This window comes from Podarcis filfolensis (assembly GCF_964270895.1).
Source record: "Podarcis filfolensis genome assembly, chromosome: 3".
Taxonomy (NCBI): domain Eukaryota; kingdom Metazoa; phylum Chordata; class Lepidosauria; order Squamata; family Lacertidae; genus Podarcis; species Podarcis filfolensis.
Genome location: NC_139606.1, coordinates 40,512,246 through 40,538,120, shown reverse-complemented (window position 1 = coordinate 40,538,120; position 25,875 = coordinate 40,512,246). Strand labels below are relative to the sequence as shown.

At 42.4% G+C, this 25,875-nt stretch overlaps 1 protein-coding gene across 1 annotated transcript in view; it reads right to left on the bottom strand.

Moving 5' to 3' along the window:
* Positions 1-25,875, bottom strand: part of MEI4 (meiotic double-stranded break formation protein 4) — a gene marked incomplete at both ends in the record, with an annotated part of 44,341 nt that overhangs the window by 5,387 nt on the left and 13,079 nt on the right. The window contains 3 exon segments of the mRNA XM_083605771.1: positions 16,696-16,732; positions 16,738-16,755; positions 16,759-16,797. Of these exon segments, the coding sequence (XP_083461897.1) occupies positions 16,696-16,732; positions 16,738-16,755; positions 16,759-16,797 (94 nt within the window).

Sequence of the window (25,875 nt, the reverse complement as noted above, 5' to 3'; positions counted from 1 at the left end):
TCACACTTCAAAAACTGTTTGTCATGGCACATATTGCAAAATAACATTGGCTGAGGCAGCCAAACTAATTGTCAACAAAAATGATAGTGTAAATGAATAAAGAATGGAACCATGCCAGAACAGTTACAGTGGCCATCTTTCAAGCATTTTCCATTTTTCACTTAGCAGCTGCTGCACACGGTATGGCTGCCACAGGGAGATGGCTTTCCATTGCTCCGTGCAGCATGGCAAATTCTTCCCATGTAAACTGAAAATGCTATACAGTGGTACCTCGGGTTAAGAACTTAATTCGTTCCGGAGGGCCGTTCTTAACCTGAAACTGTTCTTAACCTGAAGCACCACTTTAGCTAATGGGACCTCCCGCTGCCGCCATGCCACCAAAGCACGATTTCTGTTCTCATCCTGAAGCAAAGTTCTTAACCTGAGGTACTATTTCTGGGTTAGCAGAGTCTGTAACCTGAAGCGTATGTAACCTGAAGCGTATGTAACCCGAGATACCACTGTACTGGCTCATTGCTTGGTGTCAGCTTGAAATGAGGATATTTAAAGCAGTCTCTTTTTGCAGGCCATACTGCAGGGGTTAACCAACGTGGTGCTCTCCAGGTATGGATTTATTCCCCTGCCCAAATAATGCATTCAGATGTGTCCTCTCAGATTTATCGCTCTGGGCGACATTGGTAATCTGTTTGATAATGGCGAACTATGTGGCAAGGGATGCAGTCAGGCAGGAGACATAAGAGCAGGGGAAAGACCTGTGGGTATAGGGCGGCATACAAACAAACAAACAAACAAACAAACAAACAAACAAACGTACTTAACAGTTGCACCCAACCAAACATTTCTTTTACGGTGACAGCATTACTGTATTGTGCTACGGCATGCCCCTGATATGATCACACACCTGTTGCAGGGCACTCAAGTTTCATGACTATACTGATAATAGTTTATTGTCAACTGTAAAGGCTGGCATGAAAAAAAAGACTATTTACTATTTTTGCCGCAGTAGCAGTTGCGGCCTGGCCTAGTGCAGCTGCGGGCAGCGAAATTCCTTCCTGGGTGACCAACTGACAACGTCATCAGCCTCAGCCAGTCAGCAGGACTATCAGGGATTTCCCACAATTTTAATTTTAATGGACCAATCACGGCCTAAGAAGGCGGGACTTGAGAGTGGACCTAGATGGAGTCTCCAACTTACATAAGCCAACTGCACTTGGAGTCAGCTCCATTGGCTATGGACGTCCCACCCACCCTGTATAGTTTGACCTTACCTGAAGGCAAGCAGGCAACTAATGTGCATGTCCTTGCTATAGAATTAATCAGTCACCATATTAGGGGCCAGGGAAGAATTTGCTGGTCTGAGGTTTTTGCCTATGTTATAGGAACCATCAGAACTTGCTGGTAGAACAAGGCATTGGGTTGCATTTTTAGTCTAAACAAAAGGGGATGGGAAGAAGCACTACCTTCCCTCTTCATAAACTAAGTATCAGGGTACCCTAGTAAAGGGGTCCAAGGGGAAGGTTCTGACCAAATGCCCATATGGGGGCTAACAGACTTCTTGCAGTTCCCTCCCTGCGAGAAGTGAGGTTACAGGGAACCAGGCAGAGGGCCTTCTCGGTAGTGGCACCCACCCTGTGGAACGTCCTCCCATCAGATGTCAAGGAAATAAACAACTATCTGACTTTTAGAAGACGTCTGAAGGCAGCCCTGTTTAGGGAAGTTTTTAATGTTTGATGTTTTATCGTGTTTTTAATATTCTGTTGGGAGCCGCCCAGAGTGGCTGGGGAAACCTAGCCAGATGGGCAGGGTATAAATAATAAATTGTTGTTGTTGTTGTTGTTGTTGTTGTTGTTGTTGTTGTTGTTTTACTCCCCAAAGTGGGTCCTTGAGGAATCACCCTATTTGATGTGTGCCATGAGGAATCCTTAACCCAGGATCAATCCTGATGAAATAATCAGTCAGTAATTGAGCTGGTTAATTCAGGATACATATCCAGTACCTCTGCCAATGCGTACTGACATCTGTAATCAATAAAGTTGTGGCCATTTGAATCCCAAGATGTTGCCATGTTGTTTTTGGTGCTTCCTGCTTCATGGGCCCGCAAATGAATATGAAATGTTGGGATAATTCTCACCACAAAAATAGAATCATAGAGTTGGAAGTGACCCCAAGGGACTTCTAGTCCAACCCCCTGCCATGCAGGAATCCCAACTAGCTCATACATGACAGATGGCCATCCAACTTCTGCTTAAAAACCTCCAGTGAAGGAGAGTCCACAACCATCTGAGAGAGACTGTTCCACTGCCAAGCAACTCTTACATAGAAAAGATATCCAGACCAGCAAATGTGCTTTCCCTGTCCCACCCGCTGTGTAAGCAATAACTTATTTTCGGTCTCTCTTGCAAACACTGTGCAATATGAGCAGGAGATAATAGTCATCCGTTTCATTAATTCAGATTATTAAGATCTCTTTAAACGACAACCTGGTGAAATCTCATTTACAAAGCCATAGCTAAGTAGGAAAAAGAAGTCATGTTTATATTTTCATCATCACCAGACTAGAAATTTATGAACCAATCATTCTACATTTTATGGTAGCTGATATTTAAGGGCGATGGATGAAATATGTATTTCACACGTCAGTTCTGAAGACATATTGAATCACCTTAAAATAAATATAATGGACTGTCAGGTCTGACAGTTTATTATTTTTAAAGGGATTTGATGTATATCTTCAAAAACGATGTATGAAATACATATTTTATGTCAGAAAACTGAGCTATAAAACAGTTTGCTGCACAAATTGCACCTCAGAATGAACCACAGAGGAATTTATTTTTTTAAAAAATGATGATTATTTCAGACAGGGCCATACCATAGAATGGTCCACAGAATGAAGGAACAGAAGGAGAGGGGAAATAGTTTCTGCCAACTTTCCCACTTCTTCCTTCTGAGATATGTTTTTGCTAGTGATCACCTTTATTTAAAACCATTCCTTCTCCCAATGTACTGAACTAAAATCACTGAGAGAAATTCTTTCAGAATGCAAAATAAAAAGACAGTGTTTCCAAAATCAAAAGAAATCTAGTCATAGGATGCATGACTGTATGTATGGCGTGAACCCTTTTAAAAGAATTGCTGAGGCTTCTTAATGGTCTCTGTGCAACCATATGAGTTCTGTACCTGTGCAGAGCCTCATTTGGGTACTGCAGCCTGGTGTTCTCCACACCAGTGGACCAGACTGGAACCCTGCTGCTCCAGTGAAGCTCTGCCCAACAAGCTGCCCGTAATTAGGCAGTTCAAACTACGATATTTGGCGCACATCCCCTCATAAAGCGTGCACTATTCTTGATTCAATGTGCTGCCCACTTCTTCGTCATTTCTCGCCTAAATATTCAGAATCATCTCTTTGTAACCTCTTTGTACAGATGTTTATGTTTTGGAAATCAGAAAACCAAGGGCATTTGATGTCTCTCTAAAAAGAGGCATGATTTGCGGCGAGCATCTTATTCATTTAATGCAGGAAAGAAAAATAACAGAAAGCCAGTGTAATCAAAACAAGTTTTTCATCCTTGCCCTGGGGAAAACAGTGTAGAACACAGGATAAATTTCATGTTTGTTCAGCCTTTTCTTTGACTTTGGGGTTAGATTTTGAGGCAGTGGGAGGGAAATGTTTGCTTTTTCTACATCAAGGTGGGGGCCAATAGCAGTCCTCTAGGGCTCCCTGTCTGGTCCTCAGGATTCCTCCTAGGTCTTGCTCTCCCCCAAGCATTGCCCCATCTCCACTGGGCACACCAGACCTGCTCAAAGCCTTCCTAAAGTGCTTTTGCACCTGTGACAGTGTCATGTGCATGCCCTGATGGAAGGTAGAGATCATATGTGTGCATGAGCAAAAACCTTTTGTTTTGCTGGAATGTAGCCTACTATACAAAGATAGGAGCCTTATCCATTGGCCCACCCAATAAAAGGTAAAGGGACCCCTGACCATTAGGTCTAGTCGTGACCGACTCTGGGGTTGCGGCGCTCATCTCGCTTTATTGGCCGACGGAGCCGGCGTACAGCTTCCGGGTCATGTGACCAGCATGACTAAGCCGCTTCTGGCAAACCAGAGCAGCACACGGAAATGCCGTTTACCTTCCCGCCGGAGCGGTACCTATTTATCTACTTGCACTTTGACGTGCTTTCGAACTGCTAGGTTGGCAGGAACTGAGCAATGGGAGCTCACCCCGTTGCAGGGATTCGAACCGCCGACCTTCTGATCGGCAAGTCCTAGGCTGTATGGTTTAACCCACAGCGCCACCCGCGTCCCTTGGCCCACCCACTACCCCTGAGCTAAAAAGGGTTCCTCAGCCCTGATCTTCATCCTTGCCATAGACAGCAAACCCATTCCTCACAGGAACCAACTGCTAATTCAAATGCTACTAAAAATAAATTTGCAAAAAATAAATCAATCGAATCCAGTCAAATCCTTACAAGCAGAGCCCCAAATGGGAAAGTGGAAAAAAATTAACTTGATGTCAATTAAATCAAGCTGTGCTGCTTTCTTGTTTCGTTCATGCAGACGTTAGATACTGCAGAAGTCTCCGGGGAACAAACCTTGTGAGCATGGAAAATCAAATTCTGAACAGAATATTAAGATTCTAAGTGAAATGACAGGCATCTGAGATATATGTGGGGTGGGTGGGTGGGAATAAATGGATTGAAATTCCTCAGAGGTGCAGCAGTCCAGGAAGCTATACCAAACCGTATAGTTCAGAGTAGCTGAGAAATATTTTGCCAAATAAAATATGCAAGCAATTACTTCTTTTACTTCAAAAGGACATTGAGAAAAACTCAAATAGATTTTCCTAATCTAATTTCAAACCTGAATTGATTTGGTTGGTGATGGGGGCTAGGAGTGGAGAACCTTTCCTTCTTCTATTTCTCTCTTAATTTGTTCATTGCTGATCCTGCAGCTCTCAAATGTATATAAGAAAGATCTGCATACTTTTAATTCTTTCATATTAGCCTACCTTAAAAGTACAAATTCAAGGTGCATCAAGGGTCAGCCTCATTAAAACCTTGCAGTCTTATACTTGGAAATATTTCACCGACCTTGGTAGTTCTAACTACAGGGTATGTAGTTTAGGGATTAGAATAAAATTCCCCTCGCCTTTCTTGAAGGATAAGTGGCTTAACAATGGGAGAACAATGTTCAAAACAACATAAACTATAATGTTGTGCAAAACTGTGGTGCTGCTCTGGTCCAATTATATTTTGAGAGCTGGAGTTAATTACGTTAATGTGGCACCGAAAGCAGTAAATTTCAGAATGTAATAACTCAGAAGGGAGTTCTAGGCAGTACAAGAAAAACAACAGCTCAATAGTTCCCTTGCGTTGCTTGCCTTTCATTAAATACTCCTAGCTACAGTGGACATATACACAGTCATACATTGGTTCTCGAACGCCTTCATACATGTACATTTTGGCTTCTGAACGCCCCAAACCCGGAAGTAAGTGTTCCAGTTTCTGAACATTTTTCGGAAGCTGAACGTCCGACACAGCTTCTGCTTGAGTGCAGGAAACTTCTGCAGCCAATCGGAAGCCGCACCTTGGTTTTCGAATGGTTTTGGGAGTCGAACAGACTCCTGGAACGGATTAAGTTCGAGAACCAAGGTGCCACTGTACTTTGGTATCTATTTTGAAAAGCTCATCAGTGTAGCATTTACAGTATACAGCATCTTGGCTGTTGAATCTCTTTGTGGTGGTGGAACCGGCACAGATACCCACAGATACACAGACCACACACTCTGTGATAAAATAATTTAGTGTGTACCGGTGTACATACTATTTTGCAAGAGGGTAAGAACTACACCTGCAATTAAACCTTCAAAGTCCTTGCTTCACATGTTCTGCATCTGTGGTGGAGTGGACAAGCCTTCCTCCTTCTCGCGTACAAAGGGCTTGAATGGGCTGGAACCAGCCCAGGGGCAAAGTTGGCAAACATCTTCCAGAATATATGAAGGAAGGAACTAAACTTTGGAAGAGGAGAATCAGGCTCTCTCACAGATGTTTAAGCAAAGAAATCTCTGCACCTCCTTTTGCTAGCATTCCTTACTTGCTCCAAGTAATTAAGCATGGAAATTATAAAACAACAAAAAATACTTAAATGATGACATATGCAAATAGTGAAGCTCTCTCTCATAATTACACATTGACTTTGCCAGTCATTGTTCATTTGCTATAATTTGCTATTTTATATCAAACATTGCAAAGGGAAATGCTGCTCATGCTACTCAACAAGATTCTTCCATTTGTGGAGCATAATTAAAACGTCTTTTGACACTGCAGCTTGAAGGACCAAGTATGTATACTGCATGAACTCTATATTAGTACCATTAAAAAGAAGTCAGTGCAGCACACCTCCGTGTCTACTGCTGAATGTGTGTAGATCAGGCATAGGCAAACTCGGTCCTCCAGATGTTTTGGGACTACAACTCCCATCATCCCTAGCTAACAGGACCAGTGGTCAGGGATGATGGGAATTGTAGTCTCAAAACAACTGGAGGGCCAAGTTTGCCTAGGCCTGGTGTAGATGAACAAGTGCTGTACACACAATATGTGACCAAGCTCTACATCCTTTTGGGACCAGAGAGTCTGTTCTCCCTTACAAAAGTAATCCCATTTCATTCAAATATAGTGAAGAAAAATTTGGAGTCTGCATATATCAGAAGCATTATCTATTTGAAAACTAACCTGCCAATTCCACATGCAGATACCGGTAATTGACATTTTTTGCCTCTTAAAGCAATTACCTTCTTCAGCTTGGGAGCTGGATTCTCCCCAGCTGGGCAGCTTGGATGTCAAGAAACCCTTGTATGGAGGCAGGTGAGCTGTCAATTATAAAGAAATAATTTGAGATGCTACCTCTGCACTGGAGTGACTTTAAAAAATACCTGGAAGTAATCCTCCTTATGGCATATTTTTTAAAGATAACGAGCAAAGACACAAGGTACTAACCATGGGTTATGATTGCCATAAGGTATTAATCCTAACATGTTGAAACATAGCAGAGGAAATATGGGAGGGATTCATCATAGGAAATACGAGTGTAGGTTAGACGTTGCCAACCTGGTGCCCTCCTGATGTTGCAGAAATACAACTCCCATCATCCCTGACCATTCGCTATGCTAGTTGGGACTGATTGCTGTACAGTGGTACCTCAGGTTAAGAACTTAATTCGTTCTGGAGGTCCGTTCTTAACCTGAAACTGTTCTTAACCTGAGGTACCACTTTAGCTAATGGGGCCTCCCGCTGCCGCTGCACGATTTCTGTTCTCATCCTGAAGCAAAGTTCTTAATGTGAGGTACTATTTCTGGGTTAGTGGAGTCTGTAACCTGAAGCTTCTGTAACCTGAGATACCACAGTAGTCCAAAACATTCAGGAGGCATGAAGTTGGGGGAGGGTGGTACAGATTCTAAGGAGACTATACAATATCACTGCATGCCCTCCAACATTCCTCAGATGAAAATAGGGACATTTCTCACTCCCTCCCCCCCACAACTGACCCTCCTTGACCACCCAATCTCTTATCAGATTTCTTATCACCAATGGGACACAGCACACATGCCTTCCACCATTCTGAGAAAAACCCCTTTCTATTCTATTCTATTCTATTCTATTCTATTCTATTCTATTCTATTCTTTGGTAGGTTTACAAAAAGAAAGACATACACCAACAAATAAATTTTAGAAAAGGGCAAGATTAGATGCAGATGCACAAAGCATTTAAAAAACAAGAAGAAGGCTCCTTGAGCTCCGTTCCCCCTTTCTTCATGCCCAGGGCAGCCCTGCCCTTGGCCTGCATCTCACAGCCAATGCCATGGGGCAGAAACCTCTCCTCTTCCACAGCCATGGGGCAGAAACCTCTCCTCTCCTGGTGATAGAGAGGTCACAGAGAAGCAACGGGATGCTCTCTTGCCACCGCCACTTGGGACAAGCACTGGCTCATTCTCCTCCCAGCAGCGGCACTGGTGGGGGGAATAGGGACATTCTGGGATCAAATCAGAAGCTGGGATAGCTTTTGTAATTCTGGTGCTGTCCCTGGACACTTGGAGGGTATGTCAGTGGCTGGCATGCCCTTGCTCCAAGGAACAATACATTAACGCATCCTTTGACTTTTCCATATTTGTAGAGCTATGAGATAAAGAATAAAACAACCCCCTCCCCGAAACTGTGTGTTGTTTTTCAGGAGAGAAACAAATGCTCTTTTCAATTCATCCCCCCGCCGCCCTCAATAATCCTGCATGCCATACTTGAAAATATCACTTGAAACCTCCAGTTATTCCTCACTGACTCGCACACTGTCACACAAACTTAGTTCACCAACCCAGCAGCTGGGCTGCAGGATGTCCTAGGCCGATGCTTTGCTTCACCCTGGCCTGCATGACAGATGTCCCAAAATGACCCGAGTTGTGGCAAAGACTGATCCTTTATTTGTCAATTGGAGAATGTGCTCTGGCCTAGCGTGAAGTCTGCTAGGCAAGGGAGATCGCTTGCCAACTTAGTGTTAACAGGGAAAATTCGACAGGGAAAAAAAGAACGCCCCCAATTTTTTTTTTATTATGGATAAAAAGACTAGATGACAATGAATATATTCGTTACTCAGTGGTAAATAGCAGAAGCTTCTTAACAATAATAGTGCATCTCACATTTTTGCACTGTGAGGCTTTTTGAACAGAGGAAGTGAGGTATGAAGTGTCAAATTTCCACTTGCTGCCCTGGAAATTGTGCTTGAGATTTTCCTGGTGAGCAATGGCCACAGCAGTGCTAGAAAACAGTAAGTGAAGATTGTTTATTCACTTCTTATTTAAAGTTTTTCTATGTTCGTTATCCAATATCACTGCCATAAAATCAAATAGAAAAGGACATTGAACTTATTCCAGATCTGAAACAGGCACTATATGTTCTTCTGTTCTTCTGTTTCAATACACTTTTCATTTCTTCTACTAATTGCTTTATGTTTTTGGCAGCTGGTTCATTTTATTGCCATTATCATTTGTTTCTATATCAAACAATCAAGTTGAAATACAGCTGTTCTAGATATTGTTTGCCATATTTTTAAATTATGAATAGTTATTACAAGTTCAAGTAACCCTTGCCTCAAGTATTTCCACTAAAAACGGCACTGCAATAAAGGTACGCTTGGGGTACAATACTGTATTGTTGAAGCAGAGGATTTCAGGATAATTTTTCTCATTTATCCCCAATTAAAATTCTATACTCCAGATCTAAAGCAAACTCATCCAGCTAAAAGCCATAAAATCTTATACTCATTAATGTACAATCAAGACTTTCTATCTTTTTATTCTGTGTGGAAAACTACAGCAGTCGCAACATCGGCAGGGAGTCCTATAACGCAACTGTAGAATATTTTAGAATGATTAATCTATTGCAGCAGTAAAAGTCTCCACAAGGTTATTAATTAAAAGAACTAATCTTGCATTTTGGGACTGCACAAATAATTGCTAGTAAATCCAATACCTCGGCTCACCAATGGGAGTTTACTTTAAATAACCTCTGAAAAGTATCTGACAAAGTTAATTGTGGTTCAGAATTTCCAATTTATGTAGAAGCAGCTAATAAAAAAGAATTTGTGTTATTTATCACCACTGTCCTAAAGCTGTATTAAAATCCTAGCCACAGCCAGTGTTTAGAACTTTTTTTCCTGTCATTCTTTTGTACAGAAGTGGTTTGCACCTGTTCTATTCAGTTACCACTGCTTCTTCCATCTTTCTGTTAGTCCATAGGCACCAGCTCCTAGGGGCCAAAGCACTTTTGGGGACCCCAATGTATGTGTGTGTGTTTTTAGGGGGCCATGCCCCCAGAGGTATAGCAAGATCAGGTGGTACCTGGTGTGGAATTTTTTTGTCACCCCTCCGCCTGTGACTCCTTGGCTGCTGGCCAAGCAGCCCCCTTTCCCCCAGCTCGCTGCAGGCTTGGGAGTCATGGGTGGGAAGACACCTGTCCTCTCCCCTGCCTGCCTGCCTGTTTGCCTGCCTCCTCCACCAGGGAGCATGGGCAGTGCGGCAACCCCCCTGCCTGTGACTCCCAAGCCTACAGTGAGCCAGGGTAGAAGGGTGGAGCTTTGCTGCTTTGCCGGTGGCCCCGGTGGCCCATCAGGGCCGCCGCTTGCTGTAGGCTTGGGAGTCATGGGCGGAGGTGTGTGCTGAATGTCACCCCCCTTCAGGATGACACCCAGTGTGGCCTGCCCCTACAGCACCCCCATTGCTCCGCCCCTGCAGGCCCCCTCAGTGTTCAGAGGGTTTTAGGCTCTGGTTGAATGCTGTGTGTCTGCATTGGAAAATAGGAAAGGAAAGGGGCAATATTCTCAGGGCTAAGAGCAAATACAGTGGTGCCTTGGGTTACAGATGCTTCAGGTTACAGATTCCGCTAACCCAGAAATAGTACCTCAGGTTAAGAACTTTGCTTCAGGATGAGAACAAAAATTGTGTGGCGGTGGCTTGGTGGCGGCGGGAGGCCCCATTAGCTAAAGTGGTACCTCAGGTTAAGAACTGACCTCCAGAACGAATTAAGTTCTTAACCTGAGGTACCACTGTACAGTGTACACACACACACACACACACACACACACACACACATCTCACTGCCCCTTACAAATCACAAAAACCTGCTAGTTTTCACTTGCCCTTATACGGAACTAGATTTTCTTATTCCTCGCCTGTTTTAAGCTTTTCTCTTCCCCACAATGCCTCATGGCCACTTTAAAACAGTAGAATGTGGAACAAGAGCCAGAGGTAAACACTCTGAAGCCTAACATTCCCCCAGGGCTGACTTGAACATTCTCAAAGACTTCAAATGAATCTTGCTTTCATATATAATATAAAAAGTTGCACTACGTTCTACAGTTGAACCTTGTCAATCTCTTTTGCTTTCCAAGCAGGCAAGGTGAACCAGTTGCTGATGGCACGGCTGCCACATGTAACCTTACTTTGTTTCCTGCAAATCAACACACATCTGTGCCTCTGAATCACAATCCATTTATCTGAAGCAAAGGAAATGTTCTGTTGAGACTTTGATATGCAATTCTGTGTGAAAGTCTTTTCTGCAGCATTTTTGACAATCGCTTTTATGATTTAAAAGGAAACAAAGGCCAAAAAGCGAGAGGGAACTTTGGGTGTTGGTTCTGCAGCTTCTTCTTTGGGAATGGAGAAAATGATAACTTTTCAGCAGCTGACTGTTTATATATTCCCCCTTGTTTGCCAGTATCACTTGCATTATTGCAGGGAGAGGAGTTGGTTCTTCTGCAATTCTTAGGTGAATAATTCTGACTATGGTTGTATACGCACAAAACTCTGGAATTGTAATCATTCCCTGGTTGACTGGCAGAAGAAAATTCCCCAAGGGACAATCTCAGCCTGGAAATTACCTCCCAACTCAAAAACATCTAAACTCTTAAACCGTTTGGATGTAATGATGATTTCAAACAATAATTTCTGAGGCAAGGCTCTTTGCAAATAATTTCCAGGAGCAAAATGCACCAGGAGAATTGCAGTGCAACAGGCTTAATCTATGGAACAATCGTAGTGATCATTATTTAGGAAACAAATGAAGGCTGTTCATGCAAGACAGACTACCAATATAGCGATAAGTTATCTGAAAGTTCTGATGAAATGTTTCAGTTGGCTCTGGGCTCCAAGAGACAAACAGGAGTTGGTAACTTGGCACTAGTTTTCATAGAGGTGGAAGACCAGTGACTTGCCTGTAGTCTTTCAGACTGCAGGCGTGGGTGGGTGTTTGTGGGGGTGTTACTTGATGGAAAGCTAACATACAAGGGAAAAGGTTCTGTTAGCCTAGTTTTCTATATGAGGGGCTGGTGGAATATGAATTACTGCCTGCAGTCTAAATTGATACAATCCAGACAAAGGTCTATCAGGGATATAACAATGGTTTGGGCACAATGATGGCTACCATTTTAGGAATGCAAAATCAATAGGATTGTGTTTTAAAATTCTTGCCTCTTTTTTCCAGGACAACCAGGTGTATGCCGAAAGCCAACTGGGATCAATTTCTACATATGACAGCTGCCATAATGATGAAGGATATATTCCCTTTCATTTTAAATTTGATTAAGGTTAAATTAACAAACAGCAAATGCCGGCAGATTGCACACATATTCTTATAATAAGTAAAGAACTTTCTATGCCCAAGATGTTATCCTTTTATTTTTTGCTATTTTAAAAATGGACAATACATTTAGGGCCCGGGGTTATAATTGTTCAACCTTATCGGGTTAGGAATGGCAAGGGATCCTCTCTCCTTCCACTTAAACCAGTACACCAATAAAAATATATATATTACCCAGAATAAGTGAACAGTGAAAGTAACTGCTTTGGCCATTGTTAGCCATGTGAAATTAATACTTGCTTTTCTCTGGTGTAAGCCGCTGTCCACTGTGTCCATACATTATAAATGGAGGGCACTTTAATTTGCTTCTACTATGGTATTTGCAGCAGATCCATTTAGAGCTATAAAATGAATGAGCGTGAAAAAGAGATGAAACCACATTTCTCTGGAATAATTTGTTTTTGCAAAGAAGCAGGTATGTGGTATAATTAAGCAGGGATGTCAGTGAACAAGGCAGGGACTTTTAACAGGTGCATCTTAATTATCCATAACCAATGAAGATTAAGCAACAAGCAAATGATCCCCTGGACTGATGCCTGTATGAAATAGGCTGTGCTTATTTGCACGAGACACAGCTGTCATTTCTTAATGACAACTGAAGCACCAAGCTGCATCTACTCATTTTAAGAAAGAGAGAAATGTGGAAGGAGAGAGGGAGGGAATTGCCAGAGTCGGGAATTTAGCATACAGCCTTACTAGCTTATTTGGGGCAGATGTATACATCTGCCAGGGCTGCTTCCTTATGAGGGCCTTCAATCCAAGTCAGTGATTTTCTTCAAGAAAAATAAGTGCTGGACCTCACCATGAAGTTGTTACAGTAGGTTGCAGGGCACCTCTCATTCCCCACCTCTCATTCTCTTATATTCAGGCAGATGGCTAGGGCTGCATGGAAGGGCCCTTGTGCAAACGTTTGTGTGTGCATCACTACAGGCCTGGTTGGAAAGGTTAAAGCCTTCCTTTGCTTAATGGGAGACGGATTGAAGGAAAGGAAATACGATTTGGTCATGCCCCATATTTTACAGCTAGGAGCTAGGTGGAGTCATAGTTCTTTTTAAAGAAGTGTAAGAAGAAGAAGAAGAAGAAGAGGAGGAGGAGGAGGAGGAGGAGGAGGAGGAGGAGTTTGGATTTGATATCCCGCTTTATCACTACCCTAAGGAGTCTCAAAGCAGCTAACAATCTCCTTTCCCTTTCTGCCCCATAACAAACACCTCACCTCACCTCTGTGAGGTGAGTGGGCTGAGAGACTTCAAAGAAGTGTGTCTGGCCCAGGGTCACCCAGCAGCTGCATGTGGAGGAGCAGGGATGCCACCCGGTTTACCAGATTACGAGTCCACCGCTCTTAATCACTACACCACACTGGCTCTCTTGCACACGCTGGCCAACTTCATTTTGGCTTGAAATGTTCGTTTTGGCCTTCTCCGAAGTACGTAAAGTTTTCTATGGCTCACCAGAAGTCAGACTGCAGACTTCATTTCCCACTATAACCCTGCCATGGTAGTGCTATTTTGGTGTGGTGTGTGTCAGACTCACAGCTGAAAACCCTCTAATTTTAATTATTTATAAATTGTATTCTTATTAACAACCAACAAGACGAAAGAAACTACCAAATAGACTTGTGCAATTCTTAAATACAGTTTGCTACAAAAGAGGTAGCAAACCACTTTTGTATTGTCAGCAGGTTTAAAGAAATGTTTCCCCTAAAGATGGTAGAATCAAGGCTTTGGAGACAGATACCTCCAAAAGGAAACTAACCCATTAATCATATGTCTTCCCTTCGCTGCGGCAACCCTCATTAATTGATGGTTCCCACTTTCCAAAATTCTGGGAAGCTCTTCAAATTCTCCCTCTGGAATGCAAAGAGAATCAATGTGCAGCCCAGTTGCCTCTCCTGTCACGCCATTGATGCAGCTGTATCTTGCAGATGAGTTGTGTCTCAATGGAACATCTCAGTGGAACATCTTAGTGGAAAAAGCCCTAACACACATGCTCTCCTGAATGGAAAGCTACATTCTCACAGACTGTTGATAAAGAGATCCCTTCTCTTCATGAAATCCATTTCATTGCTTCTTCTGTTGAATAGAAAACACCTGAGTTTTCTGATTAAGGTGTCATCCTCAATTTCACCATACATGAAAGCAGAGCAGCGAGCACCCACTCCTTGGTTGCACCTAACTGTTTCTAATCCTGCTTTCTTTCCTAGAATGCCATAAAAGTATTTCTTCGTATGAACAGTGAAGATGTAAGAACCATTTATCATCCTCCTCTGCTGGCTGCCATGATGCATTACTTTGTATATTTTTCCTTTAATCAACAGAAGTCATTGGCAGCCAAAGCAGGCTGGGACCAACAACAGACAATATTATTGAAGAAACTCCTTCTGTGATCTTTTGATGAGATGTAGTATACTATTGCTGTTACTACTACTAATAAACCAAATTAACAAGTTGGGGGATAAATATCTCAGGTTAGAATACAAACTGTAGCTATTAGAGTGCTAAATATATTGTTAAAACAGTGAGCTACCAAATGAGAAACCAATTCTCATTCTCTCTCTCTCTCTCTCTCTCTCTCTGCAGTTTAAGAGCTATCCATATCAGTACTCATACCCATGCTCTGATAAGCATAATGGCCAGATATGATTATATTATTAATTAATTATTTAGTTTGTATACCACCCTTCATCCAATGATCACAAGGCAGTTCACAACATAAAAATACAAAATGAGAACATGAAATACATAATAAAACAAAAACAAGCCAATAATCCCCTTCCCACAAACACATTTAGATTGTTTAATCAGCCAAAGACCTGGCTATAGAGAAACATTTTCAGCTGGCACCTAAAGATATGTCAGGCGAGCCGCCTTGGGAAGAGCATTTCACAAATGTGGGGCCACTGCAGAAAAGGCCCATTCTTGTGCTGCCTGCCTATGGACCTCTCATGGAGGATGCACACAGACTAGGACCACAGATGATGGCCACAGGGTCTGGGTCAGTCCATTCCAGTTCTCCTGCTGCAGCAACTCCTAGGAATTGTTCTATTTTAAGTCATGCTGTTAAGGTCACAGATAGAACATCTGACAAGACTGAGATGCTTCCCCATTGATTTCTTTCCCCTATGATTTGAAACATCAGTTCTTAAATCTCTGTCTTCAGCAGTTGGGTTCTCAATGAGTACTTTATACCACTTGACATTCAGGAAGCTGGCAGATACTTTCCTGCTACAATTTCTTAGAGACCAATCTAGAGCAGGACTCGTCTACTAACTTGAAGATTAAGCACTCTCTGCATAGGTTCACTTTCTGGATATCTGCCTCAGTTGCTTCCACCTATTACGTGACTATGATATGATCCACTGTTTATCATCACTGAAACACACAGAGAGGAACTCAACGAAATGCTAAGGCCATTGTTCCAGATTCAGGAAGGTAGCTGTGTTGGTCTGATGCAGCCAAAATATATAAAAAAAATTAAAAATTGTCCAATAGCACCTTAGAGACCAACTAAGTTTGTTCTTGGTATAAGCTTTCGTGTGCATGCATTATCTTCAGATACAAAAGAGGCAGAAAAAGAAGTGGTAAGGTATTGAACCACAGGAACAAGTGAGCTCTCCAAAATTTGGCTTGGACTAATTAGTTAGCCAGTCCCCTCCCACCCCCAACCAAGAAGAGATTGTTTTTCTGATCCCACCTCCACATAGCTGCCAACTTTCAGATTTGAAAATAAGGGATCAGCAGCCTCAAAAATAAGGGATCAGCAGCCTCACCTATCCCGGGGACAGTCTACGGGATATCTAAGAATCTGGGATAGCAGCGGAAAGCAATGGGAAATGGTGCTGGAATAAGGGAAATTCCTGCAAAAAAAGGGAAGGTTGACAGCTATGCACCTCCACACCCTATTGCCCAGAAGCCCCACAATGCTGAAGCACATTCCCCTTTACTTTTTTAAAAGCTGTAAGGTGTGGTGGTGTGAGCAGCAAAGAAATTCCCTCCCTCCCTTTCTCTGACACTGCATGGATTAGCAGTGTGTGTGTTGGCTCATAGGTTACATAGTTCCTTCCAGAGGCGCCAGCTTCTCCAGAGTACTAAGGAGGCAACAATGCATGACTTCCTGATGTTGTGAGAAGCCAGGGGGCAGAGCTGAACACCCTCTGAAAATTGAGGGGGCCTTACTCCCTCAAAAACTACATGGGGGACAAAACCGCCTTGGTCCCCAGGAGTTGGTGCCTATGGTCCCCTCAGACTGCTGCAAAGGGAGGAAGGCAGGGGGCGGATGGGAAACCACTCTTTTCTCTCTATGGAATCTCCTGCCTATAGACAATCCTGAAATATATTTACAAATCTGGTGATTTAAGCACAGCTGAAAGGTGGCATGGAAGGCTCTCTTTTGGGCACCTTTAAACTTCAAGTACAATAGCTCTCCAGTGTCAAGGTGAAATCTATAACAGCTAAATCTTTATGACAGCATAAAATCTCAAGCACCACAGTACCTCATTGGCATGCTGCAACTCACCAGCAAATTGACTGACTTCTCCAAAGAGCAGGGATATTCTGAGTTTCTTGATACGCTGCATCATCCAGTCAGAACAAGGGCATGGGACAGAGATTCCTGCATCTGAAACGGAGTAAAAAAAATATCAATAGGCTTCACATCATTAACGTTTAACTAGGAAAAAGTAGCTGTAAGTTAAATAAGAAAATGCACTGGTACCCTCAGAACATTTATGAAACACTCAAAAATGATGACATTCTCAGAGCGAGAGAAATAAGGGTAAGATTAATAAGAAATACAAGTTAGGATTGCTCCAAATATTCTCCTGACTTGGTTTTTAAGCAGGAAACAACTATCTGGGCTGAGGGGGGAAGGAGAAGCATTTCCCAAAGTGGAGTTTAATTTTGAATATTTGTTTTTTTCAGTCCTGTTTTGTACCATCATTTTTGCTAGCTAATAGTGCAGGAAAGTCATTATAAAAATTCAGTGTCAGCGCTCTTCCCTCCCCTTCTAGGATTAGTCACATTGGTGATCCCTGAGTGAATGTGTTGAAGAATCAGCATCCTATGTAGTCAACTGGGTTTGGCTACGCCAAGGGGCAAACAAAGAAAATTCAAAGAGTGTGACACAAAAGAACATGTGGCGATTTTTGAAGCAACTGCAGAAAAATTGTCAAAGGGTGCAGTGGGAAGTTACTTTTGGCCACCTCCTAGAAAAAAGTAAGTACTTTCATTTTAGCCCTAATCCTAATTACAAGAGTTTGAGGCACAGATTCAGTACATAATCTACCTTTGCTAGATATTAAAGCATGAATATAAGAATTCTAGGCAGTTCCAAATTAATACCTCACGAGTCATACTACTGCCCACTAGGGCATTAGACATTCCTCTCTCTCTATGCCTTTGTCCTGTGAGAAAGCCCCTTCTGAAAACTTCAAAAGTCATTCACATTTCAGCTTGGGGAGCTGTGTTTCAAAGATAAGTTCAGAGGTTCAGCTGGACATGTACAAGCCCTGAGGCATACCTAATGACCTCTCTGGAGTGTGACCACTGTTTTATAGCAACAGTATCATCCATAATTCTTGTTTAAACCTTGGACATGTCCCAGATTGGCAGCTTCTTGCTCCATCAGCTTCCAGTTTTCATTTTTAAAAAATGAAAGGCTGCTTCTGTCTGTCCCCACTGCCCATGTCAGATCTGTGTCTCATCTTTTACACTGGGATTGTTCTGCCTTGCCATTGGTTGAAGGAACAACGCTTTTCATAGGTGAGAGAATGTGGGAGTGAATAAGCAATTAGCTATATGGCTGGTGTGATGTGCAGCAATAGCACTGCTGGAACGGACAATAACGTGTCTGTGTGTGTGTGTGTGTGGTGATTCAGGAATTATTTTAATGAGCATGGTTTCTATCAAAGGTACAAAAGTTAAGTGAGCTGGTCTACCCTGCATCGTGCCTGCACAAACTGATTAGATTTTACCTACGTAACCGACTGTCAATACTTGACATTTCACTGCTAAAGCAATTAAGTCTGTCAAGGAGTACGGTTCACAATAATACAAAGTGTCAAATATGTGGTACAGTTCACAATATCACACGGGAGACCTTTTCATATTAAATACATATATATTAGAATCCTGTTGCAGACTAACTTGGAACTTTCCTGCTTTGAATTATGATTTTATAGTCAAATATTTTTTTAAAAAAGGAAGTCACATTTGAAAGATTAAAAGGATTTTGTGCTAAAATATTCTGTGATGATGCCTGGGGTCTATTCACATAATTCCTAGAGCTTTGAAAATGCAGCATCTGTTGAAAGAGGTACATTGTTACAAATAAAGTAACTGAAAGAATACCTTTCACAGAAAAAAATACCTTACCATTCACCTCCTCCTGCTTCATCTATTTTAATTGTAAGACAAAAAACATGAACCAGTTTTTAAAAACAAACAAACAAACAAACAAACAAACAAACAAACAAACACCTTGCTGGCCTTTTATCAAGTTTTAGACTAGGAGAAGCAAGCAAACGAGCAGTTTATGTGAAAATGGCAAACTAGCCAAAATGAAGGATGGTTTTTAGTTTCACTTTTTCCATTTCAATACCTTCAGGGTTACAGTGTGTACAAAGCTTTAGAAGGTCACAGGTTCACCATCCTTCATTTAAGGCTTTAGAAAGGTTAAAACCAGCACTTCAAATTGTGCACAGAAACAAAAGCCCCTTTCTCCAATAACCTCACAGTGACTAGACCCTGTCAACAACATGGCTGCCATGTTCTGAACCAGCTGATGTTCCCAAAGTCTTGACTGGATATTACTTAATTGTGGCAAGGTTACAATCAGCCAACCACACCTACAACCAAGCAGGCTCTACTATTTATTTAATTTGGTTAGAAAGATTGGTGGCATAAATAGTGTTACTTCCAAGAAACCATGGTTGAGGCACGGAAACATGGATGGAATTTCAACAAATTCAGCAGCTCTTACAAGTGTTCACAAATGTTCAAAGGGAGCAAGAAAAGGGCTGAGGCAACTACAAAGCTCCCCTCATAGTTCACCTCATCCCATCTTGTTAAAAAAGAAATCCTAGCTCTGACCTTAATCCATCCTGCATCATCACAGGGTCAGGACCTTTTTCTCAATGTTAGTGTGTTCCTGCTGTTCAGCCACAAGCCTTCTGCTACTGTAGCCCAACACAGATTATCGGACTGAAAAAGGGCCCAAAAATATTTGATTGATGTATTTAAATATAGCTTTATGTTTTTATCTATGCAGAAATAGAACATTTCAGCATGAAAGGAAAGCTAACTTTTATACGGGGGCATTTATAGATTTTTGTTTTTTAATGATACAATTACAGAGTTCCCACTAACGCTAGTGTTTGATTACATGCCTAGAAGCAGAAGCTAAATGTTGTAGTGGTAAGTCAAGCCAACATTACCACAAGCAAATGTTTTGACTTGTACTTAAAACAGATGAAAAAGATCGCTGATGGGAAGAGTGCAAGGAGGAGGGGTGTAGGGTGGGAGGAAAAATATCAAAGTTAATAGCCAAAGGATGAAATAAAGCATGAATAGAATTTGAGGGATGGAGTCAAAAAACAGAAATGGGGCCGGGGGGAAGAGGAGGAGAAAAGAAAGCTCCCAGTTAAAAAAACACATGATTTCTTTCATATCTGGAAGTTAACCAGCAGATTAATAGAGAATGGCATCAATTCTTCCATCCAGGATGGCAAATCACTCACATTACAAAGCCTATATGGTCAGATTAGGTTCTTAAAAGTGCATGGGAGGTTAAAGGAGTTACTGTGCTCAGAACAAAACTACCGTATTTTTCACTCTGTAAGATGCACCAGACCATAAGATGCACCTAGTTTTCGGAGGAGGAAAACAAGAAAAAAAATATTATGAATCTCAGAAGCCAGAACAGCAAGAGAGATCGCTGCGCAGCGAAAGCAGCAATCCCTCTTGCTGTTCTGGCTTCTGGGATAGCTGCGCAGCCTGCATTCACTCCATAAGATGCGCACACATTTCCCCTTACTTTTTAGGAGGGAAAAAGTGAGTCTTATAGAGCAAAAAATTATGTTACATGCAATGTGAGAGACAGCAACTGAAACCAAATACAGTGATATCTTGGTTCTTGAACGGAGTCAGTTCCAGGAGTCCGTTCGACTTCTGAAAAGTTCAAAAACCAAGGTGCAGCTACTGATTGGCTGCAGGAGCATCCTGCACTCAAGCGGAAGCCGCGTCGGATGTTCGGCTTCCGAAAAATGTTTGAAAACCGAAACACTTACTTCCAGGTTTTGTCTCCCCCATTTTTGCATTCCTAGGCAGTTAAAAAGAGGACCAGGATATTGTCAAGGACCTGGAAGGCCAGAATTCATGACTGGTGAGTTGCTTTCCACTTGGTTGGCCACAAGTGGTAAAGAGGCCTGAGTTTTCAGCCGCCCTGGTCAACTTGCTGACTTCCTGCCACACTAGCTTTCAGTGGGTGGCTGTGCAAATGCTGACAGCTTGACAAAGCACACAAAATAGCATTTACATGGCACCATAATCAGTTGAAAAGCTGTTCTCCTGCTGGGATGTCAAAAGGCACCAAGTCTGGCACATGCCACTGGCATTCCTACAAGCAACTGAGTGTATAGCAACTCCAGCTGGAAGTCACTGCTGGCTGACTGAAAACCGCAGCTGTCACACATGGAACGGGTCATGAGAATATGCCCTTCGGTGGGAAAAAGGCCATCTCAGTCTCTTGAGCAGGAGAAGGCCATGCCAACAGTTTTGCTTGACTTAAAATCACAGAATACCTCTAATATTCACTTTTATTGTCACTTCCTTAAATAAACTTGCATAAAGACTACTTTAGAAATGTCTAATGAACACTACTACTTTGAAGGAGTTATTACAGCCACTGCAAGTCCACCATGAACGGAGGGACAGCCAGACATTGTTTATGAAGGCTAAACCCCTGTGAAGCTAGCATGAAAGCAACAGGATTGCCCCCCCCAGCTTGGAAGTGCAAAGGAGGAATGAAGCATTAGCTTCACAGTTATGCTGGACCTCAGGTGTACACGTCATGTGTAAGAGACAAGACCCTCCCATTCCCCTTTCCATCTTGCTTATCAAGGTGATCCTTCTGAGAGAGACTGGAGCTGGAGTGGTAGGCCCATGTTCTCTTCTCTAAAGCAGGGCTGGAAAACCTTTCACCTTCCAGATGTTGTTGGGCTTCCATTCCCATCAACCTGAGACAGCATGACCAGAAATTAGGGGTGATGGCAGATTTAGCAACACCTGGAGGGCCAAAGGTTCCTTAGCTCTACTCTAAAGAAACACTGGGATTAGCTCACATCTTCTCATAAAGGCCCATTAAGCACAACAAATGCTGATCCAAACTTCTAATAGTTGCTTATGACATTTCTATCCCACCTTTCTTCCAATGAGCTCATGTGGTGTACGCAGAATTATCCATCTTAGTATCTCAGTAACAATATGGGGATGAGATTGTGTGACTGCTCAAGGTCATCCCGTGAGCTCCATGCTGAGCAAACATGTGGATCCAGGTTTCCCCATACAGATAGTCTACATACAAACCACACTGGCTTTTCTACACTACAGTGGCTCTCAAGCATGATGAAGTCTACTAATTTGCATCATATTTCCAGTTTTGGCTCCCAAAACACATGGTCTACGTAGATTGATTTGATATGATTAACCAAATGGAGTGCAATAGCCTGTCAGAACAATGAATATAAGAACAGAAGGTTCATTTCAAAAACAGTCAGGCCTTCTTATTTAGGATCATAGGTCAAGCTAGGCAGTTTTCCCCAACCCGTTGTCCTCCAGATGTTGTAGAACACAATTACCATCAGTCCTAGCCAGCACAGCCAAGGGTCAGGAATGAGGGTAGCTGTATTTCAAAATCACTGGTGGACACCATGTTGGGGGAGAGTGAGCTAGAGTGTCACCAGTGAAAATAGCTACTTGTTTTATTCCTTCAAAACTCAAAATATATATTTTGAGAAGCAAGAAAATCCCCATTCTCTTTACATGTTTTTCCTAGAGGGTCTATACACAAATGGGATTCTCTGTTCATTCCACTGAATACATTTTTTGTTTCTCAGAAATGTGGTTCTTTAGGCTGTCACTCATCATTACCCGGAAAAGTTCCATTGAGACAGATATTAAAACACGATCTTGTGGAATTAATGAAGAAGGTTATCAGTCAAATGAAATCAAATGAGAAGAGCTTTAACTTCCCTTCTATTTTCACACAGAGAAGAAAATGAACTGCAGACAAATTTTTAATTGTTATGAGCTAGACAAGATCAAGACGACAGACAAGGAGCACCACAGTGCAGGAAAAAAAGAAGACAGAGCCAAGGTGTTAACAATAAATAAATCAGACATGCAGTCCCTAACCCTCTTTGTACTTAAACCTCAAGGATCACAATTTTCATTAAACAAATGATGCACCAAGCATTTTGCAGGACGGATTCAAACACATACTAGAATTGTATGTTTGTGTATCTGAAGCGGATTAAAATGCACTGTCGTCCTAGCACAACATATGGACTTTGGGCAGTTTGAAAAGTGATGGGGAAAACAAACCATGACCCTTAAGTCAAGACCCAACCTTGGCTACAGCTTGTAGTTTCTATAAGGGAGACAAGCCACAATCCTGGGTTTGAATATCACGCCAAGCCAAACCATAGCTCAGCTCCAGGCAGCACAGCAGCAGGAGGACCAGGAGAGGAGAGGAGTGAAGAGGCTGCAGTTTTTATTGCAAGGATCTGCACCCTTGTGTGTTTATGCTTAGTGATGGTTTGACTTAAGTGCTAAGTGTCAATCAGGCCACTTTGTATTCAGTGACACAGTAACTATAATAAGAAGAATAACAAGTGTCATATACGTATCGCTTCTAAATCTCATAGCCAGTGGCGGAGCAAGTTGATTGGGCGCCTGGGGGCAGGACACTCCAGTCAGGGCGGGATGCTCTGCGGGGCCTCCAAGGAGTCTGCCTGCCTCCTCCCATTCAGCTGCCCTACAGCTGAAGGGGAGGCGGTGGGTGGACCATTTGGGGCAGCACGGAGCCTGTGTGCATAAGCCACTGCGTCTCTCCCAGGAAAGACGTGTGGCTTAGGTGTGCTGCAGGCCCCACGGTGAGTGCCGCCCGGCATTTTGTCACCCCCCTCAGTGGTGACACCCGGGGCAGACCGCCCCACCATACCTCCTTCCTCCGCCCCTGCTCATAGCGCTGTCGCTGTGATGTTACCAAGTTTCAGTTATTATTTCAGCGAACCAAATCACAATTCTGAACCTTTAAAGGTAAAGGGACCCCTGACCGTTAGGTCCAGTTGTGGCCGACTCTGGGGTTGCAGCGTTCATCTCGCTTTATTGGCCGAGGGAGCCAGCGTACAGCTTCTGGGTCATGTGGCCAGCATGACTAAGCCGCTTCTGGCAAACCAGAGCAGTGCACGGAAATGCCGTTTACCTTCCCGCCGGAGCGGTACCTATTTATCTATTTGCACTTCGTGCTTTTGAACTGCTGGGTTGGCAGGAGCAGGAACTGAGCAACAGGAGCTCACTCTGTCGGGGGGATTCGAACCGCCGACCGTCTGATCGGCAAGCCCTAGGCTCTGTGGTTTGACCCACAGCACCACCTGCACTGAACCTTTAGGACTATTTAGGACTATTAATTAATTTAGGACTACTAATTTCAGGACTGCTATCTAGGTGGCTAACTGCCTGGAAGTCTCATCCGGTGAGATAGCATTTGCCCATCATCTGCCAATGACCAACAAATTCTGTTACACCTATTGAAATTATGTGGGAACTCATTACAAACCAGATTAAGCCATCCATACTAGTCCACATATTTAAAATATGAGTGGCTTCTTAATTGGGCAATTTGCCTTCTGATCTAATAACATGAGGAGAGAGAGATCATCCCTAGGTTTAAAGGAAAATATTGTTCATGGATTCTAGCTAAAATGGGCCTGTGGGCGTAGCTAAATGACAAGACCAAGGTGACTCTTCCCAATTTCCAGACTCTACAGTAAACACAGAGTGGAGCTCTCAAAGTGTTCACACAATGTAAAGGTCATAGGAGCCAACTCCTTGGGGCAGTGGGGGCTTCGGCTCCCACAATAAAATATTTAATAAAATGGCCAAAATATTTAAAGGTTCTGTGTCTGATGGGCATCCCTTGCCAGGGATGCAAGCAGGCAAACAAACTAACACCAACTGCACTGATCTCCTTAGCAGAAGCGGTACAAAATTGGAGTGATGTAGCTTCCAATTACCTTCCCTCTTTAACAGCACATTTGCAAGAAAATAGTTGAAAATTGCTGAAATTAAAGCATGTGGAAAAAACCTAAAGGGTATTTCCAATGTTTCGTTCAAATCAGTCAACTACTAATCTAAATATGGCTACTTCAGAGAAAGAGAACAATCAAAGGAGGAATTTTATGTTAGCGCTTTGGAGAAAGAAAGGCAGATGGCTAGGAATGATAAAAAGGTAGCATTTTACGGGGAATGGTCTGATGCAGTACAAAGTATGTGGGTGTCCGTATTTGTGCATTTTTGATTAAAATATGGCAATAATTTGCAAAATAATAATAATATACAAATTCAATGAGCTGTACAGCACACTGAAGATGTTTGTCCAGTACTTGATAATGAGCAAGCTTCACATCCCAGTTGTAAGGAGGGGAGAGCACTATTGTAAATACATATCAAATATTCACAAAATAATCATCTCAAGTAGAAAAAGGACAAAGAGAACATTTTGGAAATGAAGGTGAATTCAATGGTGCTTATTTAATAAATCCATTTTCAAGGGAGTTGGGTTTTTTGTTTTAGCTTTAAACACTACTACCAGGACAAATTACTATATTTCAGGTTGTATTTGCCACCGGAAAAGAGTAATATTTATGAATAATTCATCTAAAAATTAGCTTTCCCTCAATGCATTAAGCAGCCTCTCTTGATAAGGGTGATCTGAAATTGAAAAAATACTCAAGCAGCAAGTATTTTTAAAGGCAGGGGCATATGAATGCCAATAGTGATCCTGTTTCTACTATTCACAGGTCTTTATGTTATTCATAGCTATGCAAATTCAGTTGTTTTCTTTTATCTGAAAAAGGGACCACAAGCTTGAATAACAATTATAAATATTAACATATTAACTAACCAAATGACATTAGTGCCAAAAAAAGAAAAGAAAAGGCAACAAGCAAAAGAAAAAAAAGAAGGACTTCAGGAACTGCATCAACACTAGAAGAAGAAGAAGAGTTTGGATTTGATATCCCGCTTTATCACTACCCTAAGGAGTCTCAAAGCGGCTAACATTCTCCTTTCCCTTCCTCCCCCACAACAAACACTCTGTGAGGTGAGTGGGGCTGAGAGACTTCAGAGAAGTGTGACTAGCCCAAGGTCACCCAGCAGCTGCATGTGGAGGAGCGGGGAATCAAACCCGATTCACCAGATTACGAGTCTACCACTCTTAACCACTACACCACACTGGCACTCCACACTAGTATCCAAAGTGCATCCATAGAGTCCCCCAACCTTTGGGGGCCTCTGGGCAAAACTTGGAAATCTAAGAACCGATAATGGGCAGTAAAATTGTGGTGCTGCAGTTCCTGTGGAAGTAGCTCCATTAGGAAACCATTTCATAGCCCCAAACAGTCAATGCCCAGAATTT